General features: G+C 43.7%; 1 protein-coding gene across 1 annotated transcript in view; it reads left to right on the top strand.

The window, feature by feature from the left end:
- LOC122805771 (synaptonemal complex protein 1-like) overlaps positions 1 to 26,118 on the top strand; it is a 5,909,626-nt gene that overhangs the window by 4,093,912 nt on the left and 1,789,596 nt on the right. The window contains exon 18 of the mRNA XM_044076039.1: positions 2,909 to 2,971. Within this exon, the coding sequence (XP_043931974.1) occupies positions 2,909 to 2,971 (63 nt within the window). The remainder of the gene's footprint in view (positions 1 to 2,908; positions 2,972 to 26,118) is intronic.

The raw sequence follows: 26,118 nt of genomic DNA, 5'->3' as shown, positions 1-26,118 counted from the left end.
GCAAACCAAACGCAAAACTGCTAAGTGTACCTTGTTTATAAAAAAAGCCTTATAATATTCAATATTCTTTTTCATTTGCATGCTTTGTAATAAACGTGTTACTGGGTAATGCCTAGGGTTTTTACCCAGTCATTTCCCTATGCAAGCATGGGAAAAAGCACACTGCTTTTTTTGTTATACTGTATTAACCAGACCCTTCCACTCTCACCCCATCTCCTCCTCTCTTCAACTTTTTTTTATTGCAGTGCCTACATTTCTCTAAACTGACAAAGAAAAAGAGAGAAGAAGGGTGAACAAGAAAAAAAAACAAAAGCATCTGTTTATATTAGTATCCCCATTGCAACCTGGGAAACCCCTGATTGTTTTCAGGGAACATTTTGTCCTAGTCAATTTCTCTGTTATTTTTTCTGTCAGCCAACCCCCCCCTTCCACCACACTGTCTCCAGTTTCTCTTTATCAGCTTGTCTCCATGGAGGTATGAAGACCAGCTGCAGAAATGCTACTTAGTATACATATTTGCATGTGCTAGAAAATAAAAAGCCTTATAATATTCAATATTCATTTTCATTTACTTGCTGTCTGTATTAAAATAAAGGTCCTTCAGCAGTCATTTCCCCATGCAAGAATGAAAAAAGCGCATCAATTTGAAATATGTCATGCTCCCTTAACCAGGCCACTTTTTCCATTTTTTATCATTACATTGCCTATGTTTTTCAAAACTGCACAAGAAGAAAAAGAGAAGAGGGTAGAAAAAGAAAAATAACACCTTTTTACAATCCCGATTACATCCAGAAATAGCATGAAAGAAAACCATGCAAAACAGATACAGTACTATTAAGAAAAGGAAGTGTTTTTCTTTACTTACAGTTAGTGTTCTCCCCTCTCTTCCCCTCCCCAAAGCATTTTTCTAACATTAATGACATGAAGTAGGGCATATACTTCAGAGTCCCTCACTCAGCAAACACATTTTGAGGAAGTCCAATATTTCCAGATTTTCTTGTGCTGTCATATTTCACAAATATAATTATTGCATTGTAATCCCACATAAAGATACTGATTTTATTACTGTTCTTCTCCATCACCCAAATCCTGTCTGTGCTTCATTTCCAATGTAATATCGATTCTTCTAGTCAGCTCTTGTGCTTCCTTCCTTCTCACCAGCATTTTCCATTGAAATACTGGAAAAGGTTTCACAGGTTCAGTATCTCTATGGTCTTTATTTCCAGAGGAACAAGAAACCAAATCTCCTTCTGTTTCACAGTTTAGTTTTTGTTGGACAAACTTTTGTATTTCCTCCATAGCATGCACTTTATCAAAAAAGGATTTTTCCCTCCAGGTAAGAATACCTTGAAGACAGCTGGATACAGCAGTTTGAATCTCACACCTGCATCTTGACATTCTCTGAAGAGAAGGAATTAATTTACTTCTCTTTTGCCTGGTGTACAATGAGTAATCATTCTTCACAAGCACTCTGCTGTCTCCTACTTTTAGTATTTTGTCCTTCTGCCAGAGTTTAGACAAAATCAACTCTTTCTGCTGGTAGGATTGCATCCTTACTATTGAAATGTACCCTTCTTTTGAGACCTGCCTATAAGGATCCATCTCCACTGTAGGACTTAAATTTAGTGCTACACCCCTTAATTCATTCCTCCTTCGAACTGGCAGCAAAATGCAAGCTAAAGTTTTTGACCTGGAAAACTATTTTTTGGTGGCCATCACATCTGGTAGAATACTGTCAGAACTTCAAACATTGTCTACTAAACCTCCTTACTTAATATTTCACAAGGATAGGGTAGCTTTACAAACAAGTCCTTCCTAAGGTGGTGTCAGAATACATCAACCAATCTATTAATCTTCCAGTCTTCTTTCCAATTTTGCAAACAAAGATGAATATATGTTACACTTGCTGGACGTGCATAGGCAGTTACGTTTTTCCTTACATAGAACAAAGGATTTCAGAAAAAAACAGATCAATTATTAGTCTCCTTTTTTGCAGTCCAAAAGTCAGTTATGAAAGTAACATTAACCAGATGGCTGACCAATTGCATTTTCTTTGTCTGTAATAAATTGGGCCTTTCCTTGCCAAAAACGTGTCAGAACCCATTCATTCAGGTCCATGGCAACATCATCAGTATTTTTATCCAGGGCTTCCATGATGATAGATGTGCTGTTGCTACTTGGGCTAATCCTCATACCTTTATTAATCATTACAAATTGGATATGGGCTCGAGGGGAAGGGCAACCTTCGGCTCAACAGTTCTCATGAATATCCTTTCTTAGAGTCCTCCTGTGATTTCTGGTAGCTGGGGACTTTGTCCCAATTGTTGAGGAATGAATGAAAATTGACAAAATCAAATAAGTTATGTAGTCAGCATAACTTTCCATCTGTGTTGTCCATTTTCATTCTTCCTCAACTCCCTTCCCACCAACCCCCTCCCTTTAAACTAATGACTTCTGGAAGAACAAGACTTTATAAGGGAGCCACTGTTCCATATGTTGAGCTCTAGATATGATGCTTCTATTACCAGGCTACAGATATTTCCTTTGATACTGTAAGCCAGCAACAAGATCTGAGGATGTTAGGGATAGAGCATTGTGGATAATGAAGGAGCTTGAGAGTTTCCAGTGGCCACAAGCTGAAAATAATGTCTGAGTTGGATCCAACCCTCAGATCCAAACCCAAATGTTGAGGAAGAATGAAAAGGGGCAACATAGATGGAACATTATGTTGAGTACATAACTTCTTGTTATCTTGAAGAATATTGCTATGTATAATAAAGCAAACACTACTATGACAAATATTTTTCTGACACAAATGATGATTATGTCTCATTTTTATATATATTTGTGAAGTAGACTTTTTCTGTATCAGTAGTTACATATAAATATTGTGTATGTTATATTTCAGTATAACAAACTGAAAAATCAAGCTGAAACTAAGAGCAAATCTGTTGAAGAGTTGCAGCAGGAGGTACTGTATAAATTAATTTGACTCAAATCAGCTGTAAATTAGAGCTGTTATAATAATTTGTTGCCATTAATTTGTATTTGTAATACATTGTTAAGGATTACATGTTATTTATCTTTGCTGGTTTCAAAACATATGTGGCCTGATAATGACAATCAATCAAAATCATCAGTGGAAATATTGTACCTGGTCCAAGATTAGCAATCTATGTGTTGCTTGTATGATAGGCAGCAAATCATGACAATTTGCCTGACTTTTTTTTCCATAAGCAATGCAATTATATGTCCTTCCTCTAGGAAACAAAATCAGATATAATTAGAGCTTTTAGAGCTTTATCTGTTGACCATTACTAAACTTTTATTGATGTATGCAGAGTCAAAAGCTGTATATTTTTATTTTCTTTTATAGTTTCCTAATTGTTGCACTGTTTTCTGAAGTTTTGTTTTTTTAAGTGTAGCAAATCATCTCTAGATTATAGTTATATCATCCAAAACAAGAGGAGCTAACACTATTTCTGTACTAGCCTTTATTCCATCACAAATTTCCAGTTATTTGACATAATCTGCATCTGAATCTGATATGATATATAACTTTGTGAAATTTATTGGCTGCCCCAGCTAGCTAGAATTGTTGCAGGAAGGCAACAGGAATAATAATAAATACAGTTTTTCTGTGAGCTTTCCAAGACTGGGATACATTGTTGGAAAACCTGATATAAGTCTATGGTTGTTGTAAAGATTATACTGAAGGTGCAACTCATGCCACTTCATTGCTGATCTTTAGCTTCATTTTTTTACAGCAGTCATCTGATACTTAGATTTCTTTATGAGGTACATTTAAAAAGATTATTCCATTGTCGGGGTTGTCGCATGCTCTTCCATATTGCTGTAATGTATTTCTTCATGCTGTCCATCTTACAATCACTAAAACAGCTTAACTGAGAATTTCTATGGACTTTTCCCATGCTTATTATTTTATTGTTTTGTCATGTGAGAAACATGACATTTCCATCACATTTCTTCAAACTTGTGTTCTTTTCTGTCCTCCCAGCACACTTAGCGACCTTACTTAGGGAAGTATTACAGTAGTCAGATAATAAAATGTGGGGATATCTTACTATCTCAGTATACAGTATACAGTTTCTCATTAGTACCCATCTTCCACTTTGACTGTTCATTGAACTAGTGCAAAGCACTGCTGAGTGGTACCACACGGTCACTTTTTCAATCTGTGTAGATCATTCTAAATTATGCACATTTTTTCAGAAACAAGGCCCAGCAGTAAGCAGAAAATGTTAGTGTGATCATGGAAGCCAAGAGATTCAGATATACATTAGTTGCAAAGAGAAGAGACCTAAATCATTGTCTGAATCAGTCTGTGCTAACATGATGCAACAGCTGCACTGATTACCACAAGTGCTAACAGGCCCTTTCCTGCTGCCCTTGTGGTAATCATTGCTGGCATGTTAACACAGGCACATCCCCCTCATTAATTCCCCTACACACTTACAGATATGCAAGTATACACACACACACACACACACACACACACACACACACACACACACACACACATATCAGCACACCTCTTATTTGACCTTCAGTCTTCAAAATCACAAAAGATTGCAACCAATCAGTAACGTGTGTCATTAGAGTTTCATTTTACCTGTCCTTCAGGAGCTGCATCATGATTCCAGACCTGTTCCTGTATTAACTTTTTAAATTAGGTTAAAGTAATATTTATGAAAACTTACCCCCCAGCCATCCAAAAGTCTTAATCAAGGCTCCCATATGTCATTCACCATTATAGTCAGTAATGCCAGACATTAGTTTCAATTCAGTAATGCCTGACATTAGAGTTTCATACTTTTCCCATAATTTGCTATTTTAACATTTTTATTAAGCATGACAGTTTTTTTAAATGGTATACATACGTATACAATAATAGAAAAGTACTATATTTTCTTTATTTTCATGCATTATGTATTTTAACAATTTTCTTTCACTCCAGCATTACATAAATTGATTAATTCCTTCCTTCCCTTAAATTTCACTCCTCCTTTTGAATTTATTCTGCATGTATTGTTCTCATACATTCCATTTACTTCTGTGTAATTTGCCCTTTTCCTTTTCTAAACATCCAACTTCCAGATGTTAATTACTCCTGATGATTCAGTGGCATTTTAGGTTATCTGCCAAGGTAGCCTAGTACTGGTCAGCTTTCAAAAGCTCAGACTCCCATACCTGTCTCTACTTTTGACAGCTGATTGGCTCAGCATATCCTGAGAGTGATGTCTTTAGCTGTGACAGGAAGTGAATGTTCAGTCTTTTTCTGCCATCCAGAGAAGGATGTCTTCTCACGCTTCATAGGATCCAGTACTAATTTTCCCATCTTACCACTCAGATAAGCTCCGCTTGGGGACCCCCTTCCTTTCATTTTGTTATTAGATTTATTAATGTGCAGCAAACACACTGCCTTACAGACATAAGGGTAGTAGTGCCCTGCTACCCTCCCTCTGACAGTCTGTCAAAGCTCAGACTGTCTGTCTGTACAGGTAATCACCCTTCACATTCGCAGACAGGACTTTTTCTCATGGGATATTGATTCTCTCCCTGGCTGATATCAGCCACAGACCTCAGGAAAGAAACTCCTTTTGGGTTTTATTTCCTCCTCCTGCCTTTTTGTATAAGTACTTGATAGAATAGTATACTGATCTGTTATTTTTTCTTGTGAGAAACAGTTTTATTCTTTAGTGTGGTTTATCTAACAGTATGCGTCTTATATTGTTTATTTTAAGCTCTTTCTGTATTTGGTGGGGTTTTTAACCATTTTTAAGTGTAGTATGGCTATTTATGAATGTTGAACTTAATATTTTTTATAGCTGTATATATCTGCTTAAAGTTGCACTATAGTGCCTTTCTGTTTACCCTGTTTTTTGAGCCATTACGCTAGAAGATCTGATGTCCTTTTCATTCTTCCTCAGCATATGGGTTTTGGATCCGACCTTGGCTCCATCTCAGCCTCATATCACAGACTTATGGATCCAACGTTCAAGCTCCTTCCTCTACCCTTAAAGCCCCAGCCATCCTACAATACCTGAAATCTCATTTGCCACCATCTTACATGAACGTAGATCCTTTCTCAGAGCTTAGTGTTAACCATTTTGTGAAGATTGTGAGTAGTTTTCTATTTCTTTTTACCTCAAATATGTATTTTATCCTTTTGCTGTACTCCTCCTACCTTTTTCTAGTTTTCGGGTGTTTCTCCCATTAGGTCTTATCCCTTTTGCTACCTTTTTGGTAGTCTTGAGCATACCATTGTTGGTACCTCTCTTTCCTTTCCTTGCTATTCTGTCCTTTCTACCCTGTTTAAGGGTATCTTTCCTACCATAGTTGGTAACCCCTTTGCTTAAAAAAAAAAACTTTACTGGTGATCTTTCTCTGTTTTTTTCTTGTTAGCTAATTATGGCTGAGAAACCCACTGACTTTAAGAAATGCACTTCCTATGGGCACATAATTCCAAATTCTGATCCCACGGGAGAGTGTTTATTGTCTAGGAGTGGCGCATCTTTCCTGTAATTGTTCTATTTGTGCTGCATTTAATTCTAAGGCAGTGGTGAATGAGAGACAAATTGGTTTGAAAGGATTTCTGCCTCCATCTTCCTGTTCTGTGCCATGGGCTCCGAAAGCTTCACCTTCCTTTGTGGCTTCTTTGGAGCCCCCTAAGAAGATTAGAAGAACTTCAGATCTAACCTCTTCAGATCCTATTAAGAAACAGATGGATCCAAACTCATTGGATCTGTCTGTCATTTTGGTGAAGTCTCCTAAGTGAATTTTGGATCCTCAGTCCTCTGATCCGACTGCTATATCTTAAGTCTCCATGTACCCACTCAACTGGGTTTGCAGTTAACCTTGTATCCCCTCAGCTCCATTCCCCTTTTCTTCAAACTGTGCCAGGAGAGACTCGAGGCCTCAGTCCACCACCTCTTCTGTGAGATCCTCCAGAAGTCTTTCTAAGATTTACATGGTCAGGATGATGAGAAAGTTCCTCACAGCTTAAATCCAGATGAAGTTTATTCCATCTGTGTCTCCCATTAGATCTGTGAGCCTTCCCTCCATTTCTCATGCAGTCATATTTCCTTCTCTGATCCATCCTATGGTTTCAGAGCCCTTGGATCCAAGTGCCCAGAGAGAATCTGTATCTGATCTGAAGATGGCCAGGTCTTTGACTCTGACAGTTTCCCCAAGTAGTTTGGTTCCTATTCCTTTGGGTCACAATGAGTCCCAGATCCCATAGTGTCAGTGTCGGATCAGGGGGCCAGGGTATATGTTGTTAGTGTTGTTGGAGTCATCCTTGCCTCTTGGAGCCTCAGCACTAGATAGCTCAGGTCTGGCTCCCTCCTCGAGGAACAGGATCAGGGCAGGGTCGATGCTTGACTGCTTTGGAGGTTTTGGCCCTGGTGCAGCTGGCTGTGGGCTTCTCCTAGTTTGTCTACTTTTGAGGTAATGGCGAGAGCCTTCTCTTGTCCAAAAGAGATGATCTCTCTCTCTCCCCTCTTAGGATTCTATACCTATTCCTCTTATGGATCTGAGCTCTGATCCCATTACTCCTATTCTTCAGGGACATCTGGTTTCAACAAGCATCCAGAAAGCTTCCCTACAGGAAATTCCCCTCTCTTCGGATACCTTCCCAGAGCATCCCACTGAGGAGGTTCTCCATAAGAGAATGTGCAAAAGGAGGCGCACAGATTCCCTATATGGAGTCTCTCATAGTGGATAATGATTTTGAGGAAGGTGAGGTCTCCTTTGGAGACATCCTTGAGATACTTAAGCAAAAGAGTGGATGGTCTTCTGATATCCCTTCCTCAGAGGAGTCAGTTTTTCTGGAAGCTTTTGGTTCTGGCCCATCCATGTCTTGGGTAACTCCCCAGGCTGATGAGATTACCGACCTCATCTCTTGCCAGGCATGGAAGGAACCAGACGCAGTCAAACCAATTTCCCATCACCCAGATAAAATGTTGGCATCACTGAAGGATAGATCCCAGTGGAGAAAAGGAGTCCATATTGATGCTGTGGTTGTGGCATCAGCCAGAAAAAAAGGAGGTAGCCAAACAGAGCTCCTTTGTTCATTCCCCTAACAGAGAGTTGAGGGCATAGAACAGATTTGGGAAGTATGCTTTTGCTTCAGCAACTTTTGCTTTGTGGTCCCTGAATTATTTAGCACACTTTACAATGCCGCAGAGGGATTTGACCAAGGAGCTCTCCAAATCCCTCTCTAAGTCCATGTCTGTGGAGGACTATAAGAAGTCATCTTTACATCTGACCACTCTTATTATCCATTTCCAGTGCATTCATGAGAATAATATCCCATGCTCCAGAGGGTATCTCATGGGCTGCCAGTTCAGGCATAGCCATCCAGAGACATGCCTAGATACATTATGTGATGCTGTGGAGCCATTCAAGTCTTCTTTCATCGATGTTCCATTTGATCAAGTATCCTTGTTTGGCCCTTCTGTTAAAGAAATGCTTTCCCACAGTGAAGAGGATGGAAAGGCCCTGTCTGCTGTGGGGATTTGCTTTTCTACCCCTTTTCCCTGGAATCAAAGAGGGGCAAGAAATTGTGGTTCCATAAATCTCAGGGTTCTTTTCAGGATCCATGTGGGGACAACTCCTCCAGGGGCGGAGGGGAGAGTTCAAATGGGAGATGCCATCCTTACGGCAGAAGAGGCCCACAAAACCAAGGTTTCTGAGACTCCTTTCTGGATAGACCCTTTCAGGGACCTTGAAGGGTTGCCCAACTGCTCAACTCTGGAGGCAGTGGGAGAGCACTTGTCCTTGCACCCAGATGTATGGGCTTCGATAACAAAAGATTCTTGGGTGAAAAAATAATATCCAGAGGTAATTTCTTACCATTTGTCCCAGATTCCACCAACTAAAAGAAAGAAGCTTCCTGACATTCCACCCAGTCACAGAAAAGTGGCATCTGTAGATATTCAGAAGCTACTAAACACGAGAGTCATCTAGCAGGTCCCACAAGACTAAAGAGGATTCAGAACTCATTCAAGGTTCTTTTTATCACCAAAGAAGAAACGGGACCTGAGACAGATGTTGGTCCTAGGCATCCTGAACTTATTTGTGAAGAAGTCAAAGTTCCGAATGGTCACAGTTCAGTCCATTCTACCATTTCTGTACAAGGGCAATTAGATGTACTGAATTAATCTTCAGGATATATACTATCATATCAAGATGAACAGATGATCCCAAAGATACCTGTACTTCCAGCTGGGGGCTAGTCGTAATAGTTCAGAGCCCTGCCCTTTGGTGTCACCACCACTCCCAGGGTGTTCACCAAATGTGTGACTGTGGTGGTAGCTCACCTGAGACTGTGGGGATTCAGGGTGTTTCCATACTCCTGACTGCCTCAATCAGACATCTCTTAGAACAGTCCAGGGGCTATTTGTTGCAGCTTTGTCAAAGACTAGGCATCTCTGTCAGTATTTCCAAATCAAAATTGCAACCAGCTCAGAGCCTGGAGTTCATCAGTGCTCAGTTGAACTCCGTAAGTCAGATTGCTTCTCTACCTACACATCGTGTGGATACAGTCAAGCTTCAGGTTCTATAGATTCTTCATCACCCTGCTCCTCCAGCCAAACTGATTCTACAGGCTCTGGGTTCGATAGCAGAAGCCATAACATTAGTTCCTCTGGCACATTACTTTGTGTGTTCTCCAATGGACTGTAGCTATTCATTGGTCCATTCTACAACAGCCTCTGTCCTTTCCAATCAAGCTGACCAGAGTATGCAAAAATAATTTTTGTTGGTGGATTCAGTCAGATGAGATTTACATGGGTTGCCCATTTATTCTTCCTCCCCCAGTGTCCACAGTTGGCCACGACACCTCCCAGTTGGGGTGGAGGGGCATTTCTTGAGAGGGACAGTTTAAGGCACATGGTCCCAAGGAGATCAGTTTGCACATCAGTGTCCTAGAGATGAGAGCGGTTTTATTAGCATTGCAGCCCTTCCAAGGTGTTCTCCCTCTAGGGGATATTGTAATACAAACCGACATGTCTGTGGTCTGGTAGATAAGTAAACAACGAGGAACCCATTCCTACCCCCTTTGTTGCGAGGCAGTGAGAGTGTGGCAGTGGGCGATCTCCTCCAACTGCTTTCTAATGGTAATGCACATTTCAGGGAAATCCAACATACTAGTTGAGAAAGTCAGCAGGTCCATTTTGTTACCTCAAGAGTGGTCTCTCAGTCAGTCAGTGGCATAGAAGATTTCCCATTGTTGGGGCCAACCTTGCTGCAATCTTTTTCATCTCCCCAAAACAACAAGTACAGGTATTTTGCTCTAATCCCCCCTCAGAGGGAGTCACAAAGAGATGTTCTAGTCCATGTTTGGCCTTCAGGTCTCCTTTATGCTTACCCACCACTACCTCTGATTCCAAAATTCTTACAGAAAGCATGCTGGTTGAAGGGCTCAGTAATCCTCATTACCCCCTTGTGGCCTTGCCAGGTGCAGTTACGCATCCTTTGGTCTTATTCTCGTTATCCTCCATGGATACTGGACCCTAGGCCAGACCTTCTCCACATCCCACAGGGATGAAGCATCTCAATACCCCAGGTCTCAAACTAACCACATGGTATCTCCAGTTCCATTAATAGCTAGACAGCTCATGCATTTTTCCACATTTCAACACATATTTTTATCTTCCCAGAAAGCTTTTCCTAGGAAGATCTACAAAAGTAAATGGAAAAGATTTTCAATTCGAGCTCTTGAGACGGCAAATTATCCTTTTACTACTCCTGTTTCTTTGGTTCTGTAATTTTTAGCTTTTATTTTTCTAGAAGGTGCTAAGTTTTCCACAATCAGAGTTCATTTAGTAGCCATATCATATTTTCATTCAGGAGAAAAAGCTTCCTGTCTAGCGTCTTCCTAATTGTGCAAGGTTTTCCTAAAAAGGCACCTTCTTACTTAGGCCTCCAGTGAAAGATCCATCTCCTCCTTGGGATTTAACAGTCATTCTTCAGGGGATGACACAGCCCTTTTAACCTTCAGCGAAAACTGGCTTAATTTTTTTTTCTTGGAAAAACAGTATATCTGATGTAAATCTTTATTCATTCCTTACTGTTAGGACTTCGGTTCCGTCCTTGGAACCGACATGGCCGTTTCCATGCTCACACCAGCCAAAAACTCGCAGCTAAGACCACCCATAATGCCCCTCTCATAGTTGCACCAGATCTCGTTTGCCGCATTGCTTGTCAGACGTGCCTTGCCATCTCTGTCAAAGCTAAGTGGAAATTTGTGATTTTTGGTGTAATTTCTCTTCAAACTTTCTTGTTTTTTAGTCAGTTTAGCCTTTTCTTACTATCGCCTATTACCTACTTCTATTTCCATCCCTTTACCTTTTTTAATTACATTTCCACCATCGTTGGTACTGTCCCTCTCTCCTGCCTTTGGTAGGCCCTTCTTTACCACTTGTGGTATTTTTTAAATGCCATTGTTGGTATTCTCCCCCCTTTCTTTCCTTCTTATTGTTGTTTCCTTTAGGATACCCCTTTGTTGCCTGTACTATATCAGACAAAATTAAGTTGGGGTTTAAACAGTGTGACAAGTGTGGGTGTAAGATGCCCAACTCGGATGGCCACGCTCATTGCGTTTACTGTTTGGGCATGGACCATATTAAAGCTGATTGTGACATTTATGCTAGTTTTAGAAATCGCACACTAGCAGAGTGTAAAAATAAGCTTATTTTGAAAGGTTTAATTAAAACGCCTTTTTCGGAGGTTCTTTCTGGGTCGGAGATCTCACTGCCTCCAAAGACCAAAAAACACAAGGAAAAACAGAGTCACTCGGTTCCTACATCTCCGTCAGTTATGGAACCCGGTCTGCTCCGTGCTTCTCTGGCGACCTTGGCTTGCACCTGTTTGACACCAGGCCCTGTGTCATTTCCCTCTGTGCCGTCTATGATGTTGTCTCCTATTTTGGTTCCAGACTCGGCACCACCGGCTTCGGTGCCATCCTTGGTTCCGACATTGGCTTCCACAAATATGCCTGCTTCGGCACCATTCCTGGCCATGGTGCCTATAGCTTCTTCAGCTCCATAAATTATGACCTCAGCTCCTAAAGTCAAATATCTCCCAAGAACCAGATACTGTCCAATGTATGACCCTTTTTTGGGGCATCAGTTTAGCCCCTTTCTTGAAAGATCTGATTCTCCTTCAGCAGCCTCCTTTAGATCCACCAGGAGCCTTTCTGAACTAGACGTAGTGCGGGTTGTGGATGAGCTTCTGGCAGCTAGGGGATTGCCCACTCCAGCTAGACCTTCCATCCCCCTTGGCTCAGAATCCTTCACAGCATATTCTCCTATTTGTCCTCCTCCGGCCTCTACCCAGGCCTCGGAGATCTTGATACCGATGTCCACCCCAGTGCATACTGTCTCGGCTCCAACTGCAGATTTTTCTCTGTCGGCACAGACCATCCTTGTTGCATCAGCTCCATTGGAGCCGGTAATCTCTCGGAGCAGTGTTTGGACTGTCGGCACCTTGGCACCTAGCCGGGCACCTATTTTTTCACTGGTGCCATCTATGTCCATGGCTCTAATGGCTTCCAGTCCTCTTGGAGCTCCTCAGGGCAGGGTGTGACTCCGGTTCCGAGGTTGTCCTTCTCGGTTCTGGCTCCCATCCCTCCTCGGGTGGGCCTGCTTTCCAGGTGATGGAGAGTGTTCTTGCCTCCGCAGGCTCACAGTCCATATCAATGATATTGGCATTACAACCCCCTCCTAGCATGCAGCTGTTCCAACCCCCTACTTCAGGATCCCGGGTATGGGAGCCGCAAGACCTGCATTTGAAGGGAGTCCTTTCTCTGGAGTCCTCCTCAGAAGATCCCACTGGGCAGCCACCCCAGAAGAAATGGTGCAAGAGGAAGCACCTTGATTCCCCTGAGGAATCTGTCACTGAAGACACCAATTGTGCTGAGGGAGAAGGGTCCCCACAGTCTCCCCAGACGATGACTCATTTGGTGACATTCTCGAAATCCTCAAGCAACGGGGAGACTGGAAGTCCTCTAACCCTTCTTCTGAGAAATCGGTGTTCTTGCAGGCTTTCCGTGCCTGGCCATCTACTTCCTGGGTGACCCCAGCTGCAGATGAACTTGTTAAGCTGATCGTGCAGCATGCCTGGAAGGCCCCAGATAAAATTCTATCCACACCTGAAGACCAGCCCCACTGGTCCAAGCAGTTGACGGTTGATTCCATGGCCACCAAGATGGAACTGGCAGAAGATAGTTTCACTGTACATCCTCCGAACAGGGAGTCTCGGGCCATGGACAGACTAGGGAAGTGGACCTATACTTCAGCGACCTTGGCCATTCTGTCGCTGACCTACCTGGCACACTTCACTCGCCTCAAAAGAGACCTAATCTCTGAAATGTCTTCCTCTTTGGCAGGGAGACTGCCTGATGAGGTACGTGACACTGTTGCCTCGCAGCTAGCTACCCTTGAATCTATCTCGAACTCCTCAATGCGTTTGATATCTCACACCACTGAGGGGGCAGCTCTAGCTGCCGCGTCAGGCATTGTCATGAGACGTAATGTTTGGATGCAGTTGTGTGATTTTGCAGACCCCTTTAAATCTTCCTTCGTCAATGCACTTGTTGACAAATCTGCACTTTTTGGTCCAAAAGTATGGGACACACTAGCACGAAGTGAGAAATATGGAAAGACCTTGTCTGCTGTGGGCATACGCTTTTCCATCCCCCACAGGTTCTACTCCAGGAACCAGAAGGGAGAAAAAATGTGGTTCAGAAAATCCTAACTATCTTTTCGTGATACTCGTGAGCAATCCCACCCCAGGGCAGAGGGGGCAACTCATCTGGGAGATGCCTCTTTCAGGGTATAGAGGGTCCATGTAACCAGGGAGCTAGAGATTCCTTCTCTGGCCAACCCTACCAGCACTCCAGAGCAGCGGCCTAATTGCTTTCCTCTGGAAGCAGTCGGGGGGTCATTTTTCTCTGCACCTACCAGCCTGGCAACTTATTACTACCGATGTTTGGGTGCAGAGAATAATATCCAGAGGCTACCAGATCCCCAATGTGCCACCCAATCAGAGGGAAGTAGCAGCCTTAGAAGTAGAAAAGCTGCTAAGAAAAAGAGTCATCTAACCAGTCCCACCAGACCAGAGAGGATCCGGGTTTTACTCAAGGTTCTTTTTAGTGCCAAAAAAGAGAGGGGACTGGAGACCGATCCTGGATTTCAGCCTATTGAACAAATTTATCAAACCTCAAAAATTCCAGATGGTCACGGTACAGTCCATTCTCCCCTTCCTAGGGAGGGACAACTGGATGTGCTCTACAGACCTCCACGTCACGTATTACCACATAAAGATGGATCACTGCTCCCAGAGGTTTCTCCGCTTCTGGCTGGAAGCCAATCACTACCAGTTCGGGGCAATGCCATTCAGTCTCTTGACAGCCCCCCCCCCCCCGAGTGTTCACCAAATGTATGGCAGTTGTAGTGGCTCATCTTTGACTACAAGGATTCCAGGTGTTTCCGTATCTAGATGATTGGCTCCTTAATGCTCCGACCAGGAATCTTCTAATCCGCAGCCTCTCTTATACTCAAGGCCTCGGTCTCCGCTTTGGGATTACAATCAACAAGGACAAATCTCAAATGTCCCCAACAAAAACACTGGAATTCATTGAAGCAGTCTTCAACACAACATCCTGTCAAGCTTCCCTCCCTCCTCACAGGCTTTTGAAAATAAGACACCAAATCCAAGCCCTCCTTCCACAGACGTATGTACCAGAACGCCTTCTACTGCAACTCTTAGGCTCCATTGCGGCTGCCATTACTCTAGTACCACTAGCGAGGCTGCACATGAGAATACTACAGTGGCTCCTTTCTGCACAATGATCGATCTTAACTCGACCACATAATACGTCTTACAAACCGTTGCAAGGAAGAAATGCTATGGTGGATGAAGTCACAATCGAATCTTTGGTGTCGACCATTCTGTCTCCCCCAGCCTGCAGCCACAGTGACCACAGACGCTTCCCTGTTAGGGTGGGGGGACATTTCCAGGGAAAGATGGTCTGAGGCACCTGGTACCACATGGAGGCCAATTTGCACATAAATGTCCTGGAACTGAGGGCAGTTCTCTTAGCATTGCAAGTGTTCCATACATCCCTACCTTTTGGGACCATTGCAATTCTGTCGGACAACATGTCAGTTGTCTGGTATATCAACAAGCAAGGTGGAACCAGGTCTTACCCCCTGTGTTGGGAAGCCATGAGGATTTAGCACTGGGTGATAGCTTCCAACCGCTTTCTTATAGCAGTGCACATTCCCGGGAGTTCAAACCTTATTGCGGGCAATCTGAGCAGGAACATCCTGAGGCCTCACGAGTGGTCCCTCAATCCTGTAATAGCGGATCAGATTTTCTGCTGCTGGGGCAAGCCTTGCTGCGATCTGTTTGCTTCCCCCCTAAACAAATGCAGAAGCTACTTTGCCCTGATCCCCCCGAGAGATGCTTTAATGCACGATTGGCCCCCCAGGTTTACTGTATGCCTTTCCTCCGTTTCCTCTCATCCTGAAATTCCTCCAGAAAGCTCAAAGGTTGAAAAGCAAAGTGATCCTCATAGCCCCTTGTTGGCCCCGTCAAGTCTGGTTCCCGTTCCTATGGCCTCATCTGATTCACAACCCGTGGATCCTGGATCATTCCTAAGGTCTGTTATCTCATCCTCCGGGACTGATTCATTCCAATCTCCACAGCCTGAAGCTCACAGCTTGGTTCCTCCACTTCCATTGATTGCCAGGCTGCCTGACATCTGGCTTCACACTAACCTTCCACCAGGAAAGTTTAATGTGATAGTGTTCAATCTCGCCGTTTGTTCCTACACATGGGTTCGGAGCCGATCCTCGGCTCTGTGTCGGCCGCTTGCAAGCTCTGCATCGAGAAGAAGCTCGAGACAATCTAATACCCACAATCCCCCTCTGCCTTTACCTCAGATCTAGTTTGCCGCTGCTGCGTTCGCATTGCTGGGAGCTAGCTCGAGCATCTTGAGATAAGATATAACTTTATTTTTGTTATATTTTAGAGAAAATTTGTTCTAATAGTAACTTTTGATATACTGAGTGTATGTGTGTATGAGTAGGTAGAATTCTCGGTACCGTTAAGTTTATTAACTGGTTAGAGTTTTTCGGGGCCTACCAACCCTACTTAAATTTGACAACCGGACTTGACATTTAAATCGGATTTGACTTTTTTCCACCGGATTTGACTCTTATACTGGACTTGACTTTTATCTTACCTGTAAAATGTCTGATAAAGTTAAATCAGGCTTTAAGCGTTGTCAGTGTGGCCAAAAAATGTCAGTGACTGACAACCATAATTCCTGTGTCTACTGCCTTGGCCCTCTCCACTTACAAGAGGACTGTTCAATCTGTCACTCTTTTAGTGGGAGGGTCATGACAGATAGGCGCAGGAAACTCATGGACAGAGGATTATTAAAACCTTCCTTTCAGGAGGCTCTGGATGCTTCAGACCAGGCATCAAAATCCTCGAAGGAATCGAAGACGTCGGAGCCCAAGTCATCGGCTCCGAGCTCTTCGGGTAAAGTTAGATCACCGGTTCCACAGACTTCGGGGCCGAGTGTTCAACTGGTGTCGGTTCCTGAGCCTCGAGTCTTGGAACCGGTGATGGAGCTCCCTCCATCGACTTTATTGAGGTCGGCTCCGTCTTCGGTTCCTTCGACCTGTTCTTCTTCCAAGCTCTCCGATGTCGATGTGGATCGTGTGGTGCAGAAGTTATTGGAGCATTCGGCCCTGTCCAAACTTATTTCAGTTTCCACCCAGTTGGTGTCGAAACTTGAAGGCCTCCCATTGTCTCCATCCATTCCTCCTCCGAGACCTGTCCAGTCTTTGGAGCCGGAAGAGGTTGATCTTCTGATTGTGGAGCCCTCGGGTCCAGAACCGTCCTTTTCTCGGTCTGTTCCTCTCACCTCGACTCCGGACCGGTACCGGAGTCTCGGAGCCGACGATCTGTCCTTGGTTCCGGGGCCGAGAGTCGAACCGACGTTTTGGTTCCGACTCTTCCCCTCGGGGCCTCGGCGCGGATCGATTCGGCTCCGTCCTCGGGGTCGATGCCTTCGGTGCCTGTTTCGGGGATTCTTCCCATTTCTTGAACCGGGAGATTCTTCGATTCGGGACCTGGGGGCTTTCGACCTAATGAGGAAGGTGTTGTCTACCCAGACAACCACATCAGTGGAAGCAACCTCTCCTCCCCATAAAGGGCCGTTATCCTCCTCTGCACCCACGGCCACATCCAAGCGTCGAGCACCAGTGTCTCAGCCACCCCTGGAGGGTGCCCCTCCTTCCTCGGAGGCTTCTTCGGATGCTCCACGAAGAAGTCCCTAGGAAAAGATTGTGTAAGAGGAGACACTTGGATTCTCCACAAGAATCCTTGACATCCGATACTGACTTAGATGAGTCAGAAGGGTCCCCTAAGTCACCTTCAGAAGATGTCTCTTTTTCGGACATATTGGAGATCCTGAAACAGAGAGGTGACTGGCAGTCCCTCCCCCCTTCTGAGGATGAGTCAGTTTTGCTGAAGGCATTCGGTGCTCGCCCTTCTTCCTCCTGGGTCACTCCGCCTTCGACGAATTAATGGAACTTATTGCTCGAAGGGCGTGGGAGGCTCCTGACACAGTGGAACCAGACCCAAGGAAACCCAATAAGTATATCACTGCACCCCAGGACAAGACTTACTTAACAAAAGGAGTTCCAGTGGACGCTATGGTGGTGGCAGCAGCCACAAAAAAGGAGATGTCGGAATCTTCCTCATCTGTCCATCCCCCTAATAAAGATTCTAGGACTATGGACAGGTATGGGAAGCGCATTTTTAGTTCAGCGGCTTTTTCCATGCGATCCCTGAACTATTTGACCCACTTTACACGACTACAGAGGGATCTAGTCAAAGAGTTGGGAGATACCCTCCAGGGTACTACAGATGCTGCTGTCTCAGAGAAAGTGACAGCGCAACTTAATACCCTTACATCCATTGTGAACTCGTCCATAAGGCTGATCTCTTACGCAGCCGAAGGTTCGAGTAGGGCAGCAGCTTCAGCGATTGCTCTTCGCAGACAATCCTGGATGCGCTTATGTTCATTTGCGGAAGCCTTCAAGTCTTCCTGTACTAACGCCCCATTTGACGGTGCCACTCTCTTTGGCCCCAAAGTAAAGGAGACCCTTACCCGGTGTGAACAGGAGGGAAAGACTCTGTCTGCTGTCGGAGTCCGTTTTTTCACCCCACCCAGACCGTACCCCAAAGGGCAACGTGGTGGAAAAATGTGGTTTCGAAAACCCCAAGGATCTTTCCCAGGCACACAGGGTGATGCCCCTTCTAGAGGCAGAGGAGGGGCAGAGGTGGAAGACGACGGCCTGGCGGCAGAGGGGGTCCGCAGCATCAAGGTGACAGGGATACACTCCCTGGTAAACCTTTCCAGCACTCCTGAGAGGAGGCCCGACTGTCCTGCTCTGGAGGCAGTCGGGGGTCGCTTAGCTTTATATCCTCAGGCCTGGCAAAACATAACTACAGACAAGTGGGTAAAAAGCGTGGTTACCAGAGGTTACAACATACCCTTCCTATCCCATCCCATTCCAAAGAAAAGACTCCCAGATGTACCGCCCCATCTGCGAGAGCCAGCAGCTATAGAAATTTCAAAGCTGCTAGAAAAAAGAGTCATCCAACCAGTCCCAGCAGACCAGCAAGGATTCGGGACTTACTCAAGGTTCTTTTTAGTTCCAAAGAAAACAGGGGACTGGAGGCCCATTCTGGACCTAAGTGACCTCAATACCCTCGTCAAGAAAGAAAAGTTCCGAATGGTCACGCTTCAATCGATCCTTCCATTCTTACAGAAGGACGACTGGATGTGCTCAATAGATCTGAAGGATGCATACTACCACATCAAAATGGCCAGGGCATCCAGAGATCATTTGCGCTTCCGGCTGGGGGCCAGTCACTTTCAATTTCGAGCCCTGCCCTTTGGTCTGACCTCAGCCCCCAGGGTCTTCACCAAATGCATGGCAGTGGTAGCGTCTCACTTGAGACGCCAAGGATTCCAGGTGTTTCCGTATCTGGACGACTGGCTCCTTTCTGCCACCACCCAGCGTCAACTAATACAGGCCAGAGACTATACTCTTCAACTGTGTGTTCACCTAGGAATTTCCGTAAACTTCGGAAAATCCTTACTTCAGCCATCACAGAGTATCTTGTTCATAGGAGCGGAATTAAACACACATCAGTTAATTCTAAGACTTCCTCCAGAAAGGATACTTTCACTTCAGACTCACATACGTCTTCTTCTCTTGTCCAGGAAATCCCCAGCAAAACTGGTACTGAAGGTTTTGGGACTCATGTCAGCTTCTCTTATTGCAATACCCTTAGGAAGGCTGCACATGAGAGTCCTACAATGGCTACTGTTTGCACAATGGTCGTTCCAACAACTACCTCTAACACACGAGATTCTTATAACGAACACATGCAAAACACACCTAAACTGGTGGCTTCAAACGTGCAACCTTTCCAAGGGAGACCATTTGTGCTACCCACGCCTACAGTTACGGTGACCACGGACGCTTCCCTGATAGGGTGGGGGGGCATCTTTCAGGGACAGACAGTCCAAGGCGAATGGACCAATTTGGAGTACAATCTGCACATCAATGTTCTAGAGTTGAGGGCAGTGTTTCTAGCGTTGCAACACTTTGCTCCCCTTCTTCCTCTGGGAACTATTGCAGTTCAGACGGACAACATGTCGGTAGTCTGGTACATAAACAAGCAAGGGGGAACCAAGTCCTATCAGCTATGCAGAGAGGCCATGAGAATCTGGCAATGGGCGGAGTCCACGGGTCGCTTTCTAATAGCAACGCACATCCCGGGGTCATCCAACGTCATAGCCGACAGGCTGAGCAGAGCAATTCTGTTACCGCACGAGTGGTCCCTAAAACAGTCAGTTGCGAAAAAGATTTTTCACACGTGGGGCCAGCCTTCCTGCGATCTGTTTGCGTCTCCAATGAACGCCAAATGCAGGAGCTACTTTGCCCTATTACCCCTTCCAGGGGAAGTCCCCAGGGATGCACTGATTCACGATTGGCCCCCGGGACTCCTGTACGCATTTCCTCCATTTCCCCTGATATCAAAGTTTCTCCAGAAAGCCAGAAACCTACACAGGACAATAATCCTCATTGCCCCATTCTGGCCTCGTCAAATTTGGTTTCCCTTCCTGAAGACACACTGCATTCGGGGACCCTGGATCCTGGACCCAGAGCCAGATCTATTGACTCACTCGTCAGGGGCTCCCCATCCCGCGCTCTTGTCCCTCCATCTAGCAGCTTGGCTGCTCCAATTCCCAACTTAGCCAGGTCTGATCTTCTTTCGCCTGCAGTTCAGAATATATTGGTGGCTTCTCATAAAGCTTCCACTACTAAAACATATTCTAGTAAATGGAAGCGATTTGTATTCTGGGCGAATACACAGCAAGTGGATCCCTTTATAGCTCCTTTGAATAAAATATTAGAGTTTTTAACAGACTTGTTCCATCAGGGTGCTTCTCCTGCCACATTAAGAGTTTAATTGGCTGTCATTTCTAATTTCCATGTGGAAGAATGTGGGGCTCCTGTTATGGCCCACAGACTTTGTAAAGCCTTTTTAAAAGGGGTTTTTCATATTAGACCACCAATTAGATCTCCTACGTCACCTTGGAGTGTAAACTTATTGTTATCTAAATTAATATTGCCCCCCTTTGAACCAGCCTCCTCTTGCCCATTGAAATTTTTGTCTTGGAAGACTCTCTTTTTGGTAGCCATTACATCCGCTAGGCGAGTATCTGAACTTCAAGCTCTCTCCATTAAGCACCCTTATTTGATCTTTCACTCTGACAGAGTTTCTCTTCGAACTAATTCATCCTTCCTTCCTAAAGTTTGTTCTATTAATAATATTAATCAGTCCATTGAATTACCCACCTTCTTCAAGAATCACTCCAACAAAATGGAGTATATGTTGCACAAATTAGATGTTCACAGACAGCTAAGGTTTTACTTGGATAGAACAAAAGATCACAGGAAAACTGATCAACTTTTTGTGGCCTTTGCTGATAACAGGAAAGGATTAGCGGTTACCAAAAGAACTCTTTCTAAGTGGTTAACGGATTGTATAATCTATGTCTATGATTCTTCAAATCAAACTCTTTTGCACAAACCCAAAGGACATTCCACAAGGTCAGTGTCTACATCCCTGGCTCATGCAGCCCGCCTACCACTAGACGCTATTTGTGCGGCTGCTACTTGGTCTAAGCCACATACATTCATTTCTCATTATAAGGTAGACAAGGTTTCTAGGGACAGGGCAACCTTTGGTTCCACTGTGCTCAAGAACGTCCTTCCGTGAGTTCCTCAGGAACAAGGAGCTAGGGTCGCTACCCATGTGTAAGAACAAACGGCGAGATTGAACACTATCACATATAGAAGTTATGTCCTTACCATAACGTTCCATGTGGAGTGTTCATCTCGCCTTTGTTCTTACATTCCCACCCTTCCGCCCTTAGGAAGAACGTTCAGTTTTGGTGCCTGGCCTGGGGCATTCTGCTTCTGCTTTGCAGTTGTTGTGTACATAGTTGACATGTATATATATGTGTATGTGTCTATATATATATATATATATATATATATAGACTCTTAGTTCTGTGCATATGTGATGTAAGCATGAGTGTGCTCTCTCTAGAGACTGGTTTGCTTGCAAACTAGATCTGAGGTAAAGGCAGAGGGGGATAGTGGGTATTAGATTGTCTCGAGCTTCTTCTCGATGCAGAGCTTGCAAGCGGCCGACACGAAGCCGAGGATCGGCTCCGAACCCATGTGTAAGAACAAAGGCGAGATGAACACTCCACATGGAACGTTATGGTAAGGACATAACTTCTATTTCTAGTAAATGGACTAGGTTTTCTATATGGGCCAAAGATCAGAACTTAGATCCTTTCTCTATGCCTATTCAAAAGATCCTACAATACCTGACAACTCTTCTACATGCAGGAGCCTCAGCATCTACAATCACTGTACATTTAACAGCTATCGCCAGTTTTCATAATGGATTTGATAATTCTTCGGTTATGTCACACCTCCTGTGCAAGACCTTTTTGAAAGGAGTATCACACGTTAAACCTCTGGTCAAGCTCCCCATAGAACCCTGGGATTTGACCTTGGTGCTTCAGTCTCTCACAGGCCCTCCTTTCGAGCCTTTTGATTCATATGATATAAAGTTTTTGTCATGGAAGACCCTCCTTCTAATAGCACTTACCTCAGCGAGAAGAGTATCTGAGCTGCAGGCCTTGAGTGTCCAGACCTTACTTGAACTTCCACAGAGATAGGGTGTCCCTTCGTACTGACCCTTCATTCTTGTCCAAGATCATTTCTGGATTTTCCATTAACCAATCTGTTGACCTTCTGGTTTTCTTCCCTCAACATTTTAACAGAGAGGAGTACCTTTTGCACACCCTTGATGTGCATCGGCAGCTTCATTGTTATTTGGACAGGGCTAAACCTTTCAGGAAAACAGATCAATTGTTTGTGGCCTTTGCAGGACCCAGATTGGGTAAACCTGTCTCCAAAGTGACTTTATCCTCCTGGCTTAGAAACGTCATTACCTTTATCCACCAACAGAATAAGCTATACTTACCTTCCAGAATAAAGTCTCATTCTACCAGATCAATGGCTACTTCTGTAGCTTTTCATTCCAGAGCCTTTATGGATGATATCTGCACAGCAGCCACTTGGGCAAGACCTCATACCTTCATCTTTCATTACAAATTGGATTTGCCCTCCAGGGGATGAGCATCTTTTGGTTCAATGGTGCTCAGGAATATCCTTCCTTAGGGCCACCCAGGACTCAAGTAGCTGGGGACTCTGTCCTAACAGTAAGGAATGAATAAAGATTTACAACATCAGATAAAGAAGTTATGTCTTACCATAACGTTCCATCTGTGTTGTAGATCTTTATTTATTCATTACTTCCCGCCCTCCTTCCCCCTGCCTGGACTGCTGGTGGACTTTAGGACCTCCTGGTTAGGGTATTTGCTCAGACAGAGCCTCCTAGTGTTTTTCTCTTACTATCTCTATTATATAGGAGTGGGCAAACTCGATGTGAAGTAACTATGAGAGGGGCATTATGGGTAGGTCTTAGCTGAGAGATTTTGGCTGGCGAGAGCTTGGAAACGGCCATGTCGGTTCTGAGGACGGAACCAAAGTCCTAACATTAATGAATGAATAAAGATCTACAACACAGATGGAACGTTATGGTAAGACATAACTTCTTTTTATAGTAGCAGTGACATCTGTGAGAAGAATTTCAGAACTACAGGCTCTATCATCTAAATCTCCTTGCATTGTTTTTCACAAAGACATAGTTTATTTTATATTTATGTACTTGACATTTGTTTACCAGGATTGTCCGACTGGGTCTACAGAACCCATTTTCAGTGGTGGCCCAGGGAAAAAAGATCCACATACAGTACAATATGGTTTACTATCAAAATCGTAAAAGAACAAAATCCGGTCATTTGCACGAATCACAACTCTGAAATACAGCAAAGGAAGACAGTCACAATGTTGAATTTAATGCTGAATTCAAAGAATCGGCATTGTTTGACATATGCCCTTCCCTGCACCTTTCAGTACATACATACTGCACAACACAGAAATGCCAGTTTTTGCAGGGGGCACGCCCCCTGCAAATTATATATTCCAACTCCGAGATCACACTACAGTGGGGAAAAGGGGTAAATTTCCTGATCTACACTGTACTGTGATCTCTAGTCCTAAGGGCGAGTGCACAGTGCATTTGCTAAACCGAGAACTCAAACTCAAGTAGGTTGGCAACAATAAAGTCATCCAGTTGTTCTTCGAAATTATGTGTTCGACAGACCTTATCACGGCATATTGATCGTAAACTGTACAATACAAATATATTGTAGTCTAAAAACAATACAAGTGACATGAGGAATACCATACAGAAATAAGTTGATAGAACGTAAACTAGATTACAAGATATACCATACAGCTGCACAATTCTGTCTAGTTATATAATTATAGACAATTTTAGTCATTCTAACAGCATACACATAGCTTATGAGTAGATAAAGTGAATACAAATAGTATGTAGGTAATGCAATGTATGACATCAGCTGTTATAGTACATGAAAAATAAAATGTTGGTTTAAGCTAGGAAAATAATAGCATAAGAGTTAGTGATGCAAAAAGGTAGTGAGAGAGTTAAGAAAGAGGCATTCTGAGCAGTAGCTTAAGGATATGGTAAAGAAACAGAGAAGGAATTAGGAGAGACTTAGGATCTTATAGACTGTGAAGGAGTGAAATGTGACAGAAGAGGAAGAGGGTGAAGCTGTTGTGGAAGAAGAGGAAGAGCTGAGCATTAGGCTTGATTTATACAGGAGCAGAGCCATGTATTTTTGAGATTATTTTTTTAAAGAGGTTTTAAAGTGGGTTAGGCCAGGCATAGATCTGGTAGTAAGAGGTAGTGAATTCCATAGTTTAGAGACAGAATATTAATACAGAGAGTGACCTGGTTGTTTTGTGGGTTTTGAGATAGCTAAGAGATATTTGTGTTCTAATCGTAGGGATCTATTTGGTGTATAATGTGTGACTAAGTTTGCTAGCACAGGGCAGGCAGTAGGCTTGATAATAAAGTTGTGCAAAGTGGATAGCTGAATAAAAGCAAGTTGGTTGGGAAGTTCAAGCCAGTTTAGTTCTAGTAGCACTTCAAGGTAATTTCTGTGATATTTAGAGTTTGTGGTAAGCTTAGCTACTTTGTTGTAGCATTGTTCCATCTTGCTTAGGGTAGAAGTTTGTAAATTAGTTAGGACAGGGGCACCATAAAGAAGGGAGGGAAGTAAAAAGGTTTTTGCTAGGGAAACTTTGTTTGCTGTAGTTAAGAAATTTTTGTTTCTATATAAGATTTCCAGTTCTTGATTAGTTTTATTTATATTTGCTGTATATGGTGGTTAAAGGAAAGCTTGTTGTCTATGATTACTCCTAGAAGTTTGGTTTCCTTCACTATTTCTATAACAGTGTTGTCAGATGCAATGATATTGAAATGATCGGTGACAGGGGTGGTGGTTTTGGGGTGGAAGGGTACTAATTTAGTCTTCTTTGGATTAAGAAAGAGTTCGGCATTTATTAGCCAGGATTCGACTGCAGTAAAAGATTGTTGAGTGTTTGAAAGCAGTTCTGGTAGTGATTGAGCTGTACAGATTATGGTGGAATCATCAGCATATTGAATGAGGGTTCCAGGGTGGGAGGAAGTGTGAAGGTTGTTAGTGAAAATGTTGAAGAGTAGGGGTCCAAGGATGGAAACTTGAGGAACTCCAGTAGAATTGTGGAGAAAGGGTGAGAGTTTATTGGACCTTTTCACTGCTTGCTTATGATCCTAAAGGTAGCTCTGAAACCATTTTACTGTGTTATGTGAAAAGCCTAAGTTAGACAGTGTGTTCACTAATAGGGGGTGAGAGACTAGTGTCAAGGACTTTAGAGAAGTCAAGGAATACTGAGGCAGTATAGCATCCTGCATCTCTGGCCTTGTTCACGGTGTCTGTAAAGGATAATAGGGCTGTAGATGTGCTATGGCCGGGTCAAAAACCATGTTGGGTTTGGGATAAAATATTGTTTTGCATTAGGTATTGCATTCCCTGCTGATGGATACCTTTCTTGAGAATTTTGGGTATGGGTGACAAGATGGATATAGGATGGAAATTGGTTGGTTCAATAGAGGTGCCGCCTTTGTGAATGGGGGTAATGTGAGATTGTTTCCACGTGGTTGGTACTTCTGATTCAGATAAAGATCTGTTTATAAGGATACTGATTGAGTAGGCGATTGAGTTGCAGCCAGTTTGAGGTCGTGTGGTGGAAGATTATCAGCTGAGGTGGAGCAGGTTTTAGTTTTTGTAGCAATTTCTTTATGGTGTTTGTTGATGTGGGCTGAATTGAGAATGGGGTTTGTATGAGATTTTGTTGAGTAGGTGGTTATTAATGACATAGAGGTAGTAGATGGTATAGGATTGATGCCTAAATTGGTTGAAAGGTGGGGTGGGGG

The sequence above is a fragment of the Protopterus annectens genome, chromosome 7.part0 (assembly GCF_019279795.1).
Source record: "Protopterus annectens isolate FY-2018-M chromosome 7.part0, PAN1.0, whole genome shotgun sequence".
Lineage (NCBI taxonomy): Eukaryota > Metazoa > Chordata > Ceratodontiformes > Protopteridae > Protopterus > Protopterus annectens.
This window is presented reverse-complemented; position numbering and strand designations above follow the sequence as displayed.